We start from the raw sequence: 9557 nt of genomic DNA, 5'->3' as shown, positions 1-9557 counted from the left end.
ACGGTTGAAGCAATTGCAGTGTGCAGTGATTATTTCTATCACATGGGGGCGCTCAAGTTTCATTTCCTAATTCTGTAGGACCAGAGCAGGTGATATATACCCTATATTTTTTAGTGATTAAAATGTATGCTTGGAAAAACAACTGGCGTCATCTTTTATACATTTCCCTACATGTTTGGAAGGGAGCAAGTTATCAACCTTTATCATGTGTGTGTTTTTTTTATGTTGAAAAGACATCCTGTTCAAATGAAGGTCTAATGATCTGATCAACTCAACAACATGTAACGGTTTAATTCATAGGTTTATTTCGTAACAAAAATCAGTTTTGTTACACAAATCAAGTACAAAACAAGTCTGATTTAAATACATTTTAAATACTTTAAAATAAATATTAAATATCATTACAAATTACGGATAGTCAAATAGAAACACTTGAATTCAATGTGAATTTTCTATTACCAGAATAAAATCTTCACATGGTGCAAAAACTAAAACCAAAAGATCTGCAGGAGTCTAACAGCTGCCTGTACAAATCAGATCTAATACGTTTAGACCAATGAATAAATCCAGATTATAAACTGTACTTTGTACATACTCTGAAAATATTTACGGAATCAAATTAGATTCTTAACTCTGGATTAGTTTGTCGTTCTCCAGCGTGAAGATTGTGCATCGGTCTTTTGACACGTTCTGGCTCATTTCCACTGCCTTGGATTCACAATAATAATCCGTGCTAATAAACCATCCAGGATACTTGACGGATTCAAACGTGTTATTGGCCACACCGGTCTCTTTCCTGAAGAACAGGACGTTGTCATACTGGTCACCAACTTCAATGGTGTCTAGGGTTTCAGTGATCTCCTGGAATAAAAATCAGGGGATTAAATCTTTAGTTTATAATGTGGATTAAAAAAAAAGAAGCAGCAATAGTATGGTTGTAAAACTTGGTGTGGGGAACAAACCTTCAAGATCAGTTGGGGGGGAGAATTGGCCGGCTTGGTACAAGCAAGGTAGAAATTGGTCTTGGAGATTCCCAAGCACACAGGCTGGGATGAATTCGTGGTGGCGCGCGGTGATGCATACAGCGACAGATTGAAATCAACTGGAAGTAAATAAATGTGGAGGTTAAGAGAGAATCGTTTCAGTGAGTCAAGAACCCTAGAGTTGGATTCAGAAGCACTTTTTTGTAAGAGTGATGAGATTTACCTTTGTACTGAGTGGCTCCGTCTCTCAGCGTGATGGCCAGCAGACGAGGAGATCCGCTGCTTTGCACCAGAGTCTTCTTGAACTGATCACAAATGTTGCACTGCACCACCTTGTGGGTGCTTTTGTAAGATTGTGTCATCTCAACCCGTTCTATCCGACGCTCTGTGGAAGTAAAAAGACATTAGTGAACATCAACAACCAAAACAAAAAGAGCAAATGCTTAATGTCTGGTCAATTATTTTAGGTCAAGTCACATGCATTTATTTATATAGTGCTTTATACAATACGGATAGTTTCAAAGCATATTGTGATTGAGCTTTACCTCATGAAAACACAATGCTTTGATCAAATTCAATACGCCCATAGAAATGTGTAAGAACAGTGGCCAGTAACACACCTACTGTATGTCAGTTAAGAATAATAACAAAAATTTGCTCGTGTCACATAAACATCTTACTCTGGTTATTGGAAATAATCACATTTTCATGCAAACTACAGCAAATATTAAACAAATGCATGAAAAAGACAATAGTCGTGATTCAGCTCAGTTCAGGGCTCATTACTATTCTTTAGTATGGTATTGCAAATGCATAATATTATGTGGTTTCACTGGACAAACTAGGTCATATGTTAACTGGAACACAGTAACTGGATTGTTGTAGCCCACCAGCACTAACCATCTTGACCAATGTGGTTTACCAGTCATTCAATGCACAGTCAAACCGCCAGAAGCTAGTTTTAGCTGCATGAAAGTTTGGTGGTAGTACCTTCAATCACACTATCCATGATGATGTTGAGCACCTCCTCTTCACCAAACTCTGAAGACTTTGTTTTGATGTTCTTCATCCTCTTCAGAGCGATGATGATGTTCACCACCTGCTTCATGTTGGGAGAATGCTTCCACATTTCCAAATTGATGTCTTCATCCATGTTGCATCGGCAGCTCTGGAGAGAAATGATTTTTAGAGCTATGTTTTAGATGACTTCATATTAATTAGTCCATATTTATGAGCATATAACCCTCTGGGCTTCTTCGCCCGAAAACGGGCGAAAACTTGAACGTTTCGAATTGTTTAATTTTTTGCTTCATCGGATGGGGGTGAAACTTGGTGACTTTTCTTTTATTACCTATATGAACACACAAAAAAATCAAGGAGATGATTCTGATATGTTAAAGGGTCGTAAAAATAAATTTTTATTATGATTTTGCATATCTTTCTTATTTGTCATGGAATAACTCAGGAAGGAAATAAGGTAGGAGGAAAATTCTTTTTAGTGAAGTCCCCCTACATGTTAGCTGCATCTGGATAAAAAAATAATAATTTTTGGATAAAGGAATCAAAAATTACAGCATTTTGAAAAGAGATAGCCTTTTTGTACAGTCTTTGACACCCCCTCATGGGCAATTTTTTTCTCCATGAAGAATATCTTGTCATAAAAGCAATAGATTATGTTAATTTTGGGCTCATTTTAATTGTAATAATATGCTGTAAAAAATGAAGTGCCATTTTCAATTATCTGAGAATGTTTCATGAGCTGTATGATGTTTTTGACACATTGCAGTACATTATTTTATAGATTATGAAAAAAAAGAAATTCTATTTATCAGCAAATAACTCAGCAATACTTAAGAGTTTTTCAAAGTGGATACATTCACTGTAAAGTTCAGACTTCAAGCTTTCAAATGACATCAACTTTGTGTTAATCAAGGCAAGATTTTTGAAAAATATGGTAATGAATATTTTCGCAGCTAGGTGGCGCCTGCTGGCGGTACACTTGGTTTTTAGAGGGATTACTCAGCACTCGTTAGGAATTAATAAATGTAATTAGATGCATTAAAAAGCTGAGATCCTAAGCTTTAAAATGATATATAATTTGTGTTGTTCCATTCAGTGGTTGCTTAGTAATAAATTGTTTTCTTTCCGAATGGGAATAAATCAAATAAATAAATAAAAAAGCTATAGGCCGCCTATAGGCGGTTATAGGACATGACACAAATTAATAAATTTTGAAGCCACTAGGTGGCGCTCTTCTCACTTGAAAAATTATTTTTTTTAGGCCTGCACTCTAATTAGGGCCCAAGCCCTGAAAGGGCGAAGGCCCTATTGTTTTCGTAAGGATTATTTTTAGGGCCCAAGCCCTGAAAGGGCGGAGGCCCTATTGTTTTCGTAAGGATTTTTTTTTTTTTTTTTTTTCTTCATTATTTTTTTTTTGCCTTTTTGCCACTTTTGGGGCCCTTAACATGCTCAAAAACTCTTGAAACTTTGCACACAGGTCAGAACCCGCGGCCATCAGGGACCGGACCGAAGCTGGTACCCGGGCGTGGCAGGGGGGCTCGACAGCGCCCCCTGGAATGGGGTCCGAAATCTTGGTCCATATATCAAACACGCTTGCATGTAATAATATGAAACTCAGTACACATATAGATCTCATCGGGCCGAACAACTTTCGTGCTCTAAGTTTTACAAAAGCCCAACAGGAAGTCGGTTATTATACGTTGTTTGGAAAACGCATACAATGGAATGTGAAATACTCCTCCTAGGGAATTCATCCGATCGCCGCCAAACTCGGTGTGAATGAAGTCAAGACATTGAGGATGAATTCTTGCGAACAGATTTTTGATATCTCGAACGGTTTGGCCGTGGCGAGGAAACGAATTTATGGCGAATAATGGGACACAGGAAGTGTGTTATAACTTCTGCATACATTATCTGATCTTGCTGAAACTTCAGCAGTGTGTTCGTTGTAAGAGGCCGATCACATGGATGTGACCTTTGTGAGTCAAAGTTATAGCGCCACCAACTGGCAACAGGAAGTGTGTCACTTTCAAAATGCTTTGAAATCACTTTCTTATTTTTACCCGATTTGCTTAAAACTTTATGTGTATAATGTAGACACACGGCAGATGTAGACCTGTGAAAGGATTATTGATATCTTAGATACTGTTGCCGTGGCAACGCATCAAACTTTAATATTCTTTTCGGATGCTTTTGAGACTCTTCACATGCTTGAAAATGCATGAAACTCGACAGACACATCACATTTATTATACAGTAGACATGTGCAAAGTTTCAGAAACAGGCGTGGTGGAATGGCTCAGTAGCGCCACCTTTAGTCAAAAATGGGGGCTTAGTTTTTCCTAGAATCACAAAACTTGGTGTATTGTTCTCATCAAGCAGGACACCTTTCTAATTTACAGTCATAACCTCAGACCCACAGGAAGTCAGATATTTTGGTTTGAATGTGGATTTTCTGGAGAATTTTCTCTCTCTCTCTGTGTGTCTGTGTGTGTGTGTGTGGGGGGGGGGGGGGTTGTCTATTCCATTTAATCTTTGTTTTTCAAGGTTTCAGGGGCTTTTGGGGCCCTTAACGTGCTCAAAAATTCTTGAAACTTTCCACACAGGTCAGAACCCACTGTCATCAGAGCCAGGCTGAAGCTGGTACCCGGGCGTGGCAGGGGGGCTCAACAGCGCCCCCTTGGACACGGTCTGAAAACTTGGTCCATATATCAAACACGCTTGCATGAATTAATATGAAACTCGGTCAAAGAGTATAGAAGCCCAAGAGGCGAAACTCTGTTGTGTTATGGGTAACAGTCTGTAGATGGCGCTGCGGAGGCGCGTCCGCCATTATGTACTGAAAGCTGCTGAAATCGTTAGCGCCAGTCAATGGCAAAATCCATTTTAGTAGGTGTTTATAGTTCATGTGTGCACTTGCTAGATTGCACATCTTTTTTGTACCTTTCCGCCTGTAATAGGACATTCACAGATTGTTTTTGTTCTTGCCATTGAAACGTTCACTGTGTGCACTTTCACTGAAGATGTTGAAAAAACAAGTTGTTCATATTTTTGTGATATTCTATGTAAAATATTAACTGTCTTTAGAAATGTTCATTTATAATTTTATTTATTTTTCCAAATCATATATATGGTGATGTTCACTAATTTCAAAATCAACATTTGAATAAATATCTTATTACTTATATCTAATTACTGTGTGTCTGCCTATAGCCTATATTATTTCTTGAATTTCTGTTATTCATATAACAAGGAAAATGCATAATAGAACATAAATATTGATAGATTAAAGTTTTGCAATAATTTTATAATTGTATTTTTGCAAACCGTAAGTGGTAGGCTAATGAAGCCGATTCGGTGGGGGACATACTCTTACTAAAAAGTACTATAGGAATCTTATAGTATTTTGGGACAAAATATTGTAGTAATCTTATAGGAATACTATAGTAATTTGGGACATACTACAGAAGTACGATAAGACTACTATATAAATACTATAGCAGCTTTAAAATATTATAGAGGTATTACAGAACATCACAGAAGTATGTTATGTTCTGTTATGTTCTGTAATACCTCTATAATATCCTAGAGCCGCTATAGTATTTCTATAGTAGTCTTATAGTACTTCTACTATTTTCCTAAGGGTAATTAGGCCATGCATAACCAACACATAGACGTATATTTTCTGTCATTTAACGTCATTTAACGTTGGTCATCCTCATTAATGTATTTTAAATTGTTTTCATATTTAGATATGACGGCCAGAAAAAATTAAGTTATGTTAAGTTTTTGTTTTGTTAAGTTTTTTAGTGCCATTGACTCCCATTATTTTTCGGCGTTTTCCTTCAGTTTTCAGTCCATAATGGCGGCCGCGCCGTCACGTCATGGGGGCAACTGTTGCTATGGAGCGTTCTATTGCGCTTCGCCTCTTGGGCTTCTATACTCTTTAGCTGTGTCTGAAATCGCTCCCTATCCACTATATAGTGCACTATTTAGGGTGTCGGCCATTTTGTAGTGGTGTCCGAATTCTGAGTGAACGACATCATTCCCTACATTCGTTCACTACTTTTACCCACAATCCTCTCTGAATTTGAGTGTACATCCGATGTACACTTGCTGAGACACTATTTCCCACAATCCAACACGATAAGGCGATAGAGCGCGAATGAAAAATAAACAAAAATGTCACCATGGCAACGGCGCACGCGAGATAGAAAACAATCATTTATAAGACCAGATGCCTGGTTATTTATTTATATATATACCGTTATATCTATATTTGAATAAACAAATGTGCTGTGTAGTGTTTTGATCTCTTTTATTTTCACATATAAATGTAAAAAGTAAATAAATATGATAAGTGTTTTTATTATCTTTTTTTTTTTATCAAATAACGCAATAAACGTGAAAAATACATACATACAATTGTTACATACAATTCATACAGCCAAAAAAGGAAATATTAAAGATGGGTAGGTAATGTTTATGACGAAATTGTCCGAGCTCTCTGGCGCGTGATAATTATGTCAGCGTCCGAATTCGCTCACTCATTTTCGTTCACTCTTTGCTGATGTAGTGCACTCAACTGCCATTCACTATGCAGGGATTAGTGAATGAGTGAACGAGTGAGCGGTTTCAGACACAGCTTTTGACTCGGTACACATATAGATCTCATCGGGCCGAACAACTTCCGCACTCTAAGTTATTAGCTCCGCCCAACAGGAAGTCGGCTATTATGGGTTGTTTGAAAAACGCATGCTGTGGAATTTAATGTACTCACCTAGAGAATTCATCCAATCGCCTCCAAACTCGGTCAGCATGAAGTCAAGACATTGAGGATGATAAATTCCGGACGGATTTTTGATATCTCGAACGGTTTGGCTGTGGCGAGGAAACAATGGCGAGAAAAGAGAAACACAAAGTAATATAACTTCTGCATACGTTAACTGATCTTGATGAAATTTCAGCAGTGTGTTCGTGGTAAGAGGCCAATCAGATGGATGTAACTATTGTGAGTCAAAGTTATAGCGCCACCAACTGGCATATATATATATATATATATATATATATATATATATATATATATATATATATATAATATAGCTGCGAGCAGCGATGGAGGGCCCAAGCTGGTGACACCGCCACCCCGGTGGCTTTAGTGTAACTAAAGGCACCAGGGTGGCGGTGCCACCGGCTTGGGCCCGCAATCGCTGCTTGCAGCTATATTTTGATGTGAAATGTTGCATTTATTGAAAAATAAAATAAAATAAATAAAATAAAAATATATATATTAATTCTAATGGAAAAAATAGCTCATAAAAATTATATAATTAATGCAAAGTATCATAAAAAATTCTAAAAATTCTAAATAATAATCAGAAAACATTATAGAACAAAAATATATTTTATTGGTTATCCTGGGAAAAAGTAAAGTAAAATTTTAAGGCTTCGCCCGTTTTCGGACGGGAGGAAGCTAAGTGTGACTATTTTACGAAGAAGCCCAGAGGGTTAAAAGCAACCCACCATGGATGGTTGAAAAGCGCAGTCCATCTCGTTGGATTCGGCACTGTCAGAGTAAATTGCACTGTCTGTCTCAGATAAACTGTTCACGAAACAAATCAAATATAGAATGAGACGAGTTTTAGGCAAACTATTTCAAATAAAACCAAGCAAATTCAAGAAGAAACGGACGCATCATTCCGTCTTCGAGAGCTGTTGCTAATATGAAAACGTTTGATCTGGTAATACTTACTCATCATAAGACAAAGTTATGTCATATCCATCGTATGCCATTGTTCTAAAATAAAGCAGAAAACGGGTTAAACATTGAGAAAATAAAAATCTTTCTGTTTTGAAAATCGGAATGTTAAAGGTGCAATTGCATGCCACGTACCTGTCGTTTAGTTCAGTTCCTTCTCTAGAATTAGTGAGTTGGTTCTATCTCTTGTGAGATTCTTTGGTTTATGCCTTTGTGAGAGTAGAAGTTTGGCTTTTATAGGATCCTCCTTGAAATTTCCCCTGAATAAGGAAGTTTTTAAATTTCGTCATATCGGACAGTCAAGAGGAGCGTTTTATAGAGGGAAATCCTCTAAAGATGCAAATTAACTCGATTAAACTTGCTTTGCTTTGTCAGAAAACTATTAAACATAATTATTTAAATTTTCTCCTAATAAAAACAATGTCAGGACGCTAGCGCTAGGATGTGCTCAAGCTCACAATGACGCAATGCTCATGTTTTTATTATTAATTTTTTTTATTTGTGTTTTGTTTTTATTGAATTTTCAAAATCACAATTCAATATCAAGTTTTTGAAACACATTTTCAAATTTTGGAAGTATAGCAATGCACATTTTCAAATTTTGTAAGTAGCCTATCGCAATGCTCATGTTGCTGTCCGGATCCAATCATTTATTACAAAATGTAGCATATATATATATATATTATATATAAAAATGCTATTTAAACAGAATAACTTAAAAACAACTCTTCTTTTATGATCATGTTTGATAGATTAAGTAGGCTAGTTTGACATTATATTTGATTATTATTTCTTTAAAGTAAGCGGAGAGAAGCATTTGTTTTAATAGTAAAAAGTAATTACAAAATGAAAACATTAATTTAAAAAAATTGTTTTGAAAGTAGCATTTTTGTGAGACATGAAAACCATAAAAGAAAGTCTTTTTTTTTAAATAAACTAATTGTTTTGATCAGCAATAAAAATTGTAATTACGCCAGTTTTTTTTTTTTTTTTTTTTGTCACTTGTTTCTTCCACAGCTTTTGCAATAATGATGCAACTCAAGTTGTAGCTTGAAGGGAAAAAAAAAACTGAACATTATCCTAATTTGCAACAGTTTTGAAACCAACATAGGAAAAAAAGAAGTACTTATGAAACTGAAAAAATTAAGATAGTCTAACCTGTGTGACAACTAGCCCCGGTCTCCTCTGAGTGCATGGCTGTTATCTGTGATAAAAATGAGCAAACACTTTTACCCTCATCTTTGAAATTTACTTCTATGTCAAAGAAATTTAGGTTTTCAGCAGGGTCCAAAGGTTTCACATGTTTCTACAAATTATATCATGTGCATAACAATATGAGTGAAAAGTTGAACTGAAACATTTACAAGAAAATCTGACTTTTAATTCAAAGGAATTCACATGATTTTCACATGACCACACATTTTACTAAAATGTCAATAAATTCCAAACTTTGAATTACTGCATTGCCATTTACTTTCTAAATCCCATATCAATAAAAAGATAGACATGAAACTGCTCTTTTAAATCTTTCAAATAAATAAAAAATTGCATTAAATATTCTTGAATTGACCAAAGTATTTAAACGAACAAGTTTACATTAAAACCATACATTTTATCATTAGACGTTACATTTTGATGTTAAATCCACTATTGTTTAGTAAGTAATCCCCATTACTTTTTCAAGGGAAAAGTACTTGTAATGCATTATACCCAACACTGTTCCAGTGCACGTTAGACCATGAGCGCGGATGGACGTGTTCAGCGCATGGATGTTCACTATCTAGGGGACATATTTT

General features: G+C 36.0%; 1 protein-coding gene across 1 annotated transcript; it reads right to left on the bottom strand.

The window, feature by feature from the left end:
• Positions 1 to 282: 282 nt before the first annotated feature.
• il1b (interleukin 1, beta) lies at positions 283 to 8006 on the bottom strand. The gene is made up of 7 exons (XM_084104549.1): positions 7897 to 8006; positions 7756 to 7800; positions 7527 to 7605; positions 1974 to 2151; positions 1207 to 1368; positions 963 to 1102; positions 283 to 861 (listed from the first exon to the last, which is right to left on the bottom strand). Exons 2-7 carry the CDS (start codon positions 7794 to 7796, stop codon positions 628 to 630), a joined length of 834 nt encoding a protein of 277 aa, XP_083960675.1. The 5' UTR covers positions 7797 to 7800; positions 7897 to 8006; the 3' UTR covers positions 283 to 627.
• Positions 8007 to 9557: the final 1551 nt, after the last annotated feature.

Source organism: Abramis brama (genome assembly GCF_963993115.1).
Source record: "Abramis brama genome assembly, chromosome: 25".
Taxonomy (NCBI): domain Eukaryota; kingdom Metazoa; phylum Chordata; class Actinopteri; order Cypriniformes; family Leuciscidae; genus Abramis; species Abramis brama.
The sequence above is the reverse complement of the archived record's forward strand: the minus strand, read 5'-3'. Positions and strand labels throughout refer to the sequence as shown.

Bases quoted from the DNA above. Each gene is read 5' to 3' on its own strand.
- il1b (XM_084104549.1), bottom strand. From the start codon at position 7,796: ATGGCATACGATGGATATGACATAACTTTGTCTTATGATGA. The intron at 1,369-1,973 runs GTACTACCACCA...TTACTTCCACAG, and splicing joins CATGGATAGTGTGATTGAAG to AGCGTCGGATAGAACGGGTT. The intron at 1,103-1,206 runs GTAAATCTCATC...ATTTACTTCCAG, and splicing joins CGGAGCCACTCAGTACAAAG to TTGATTTCAATCTGTCGCTG.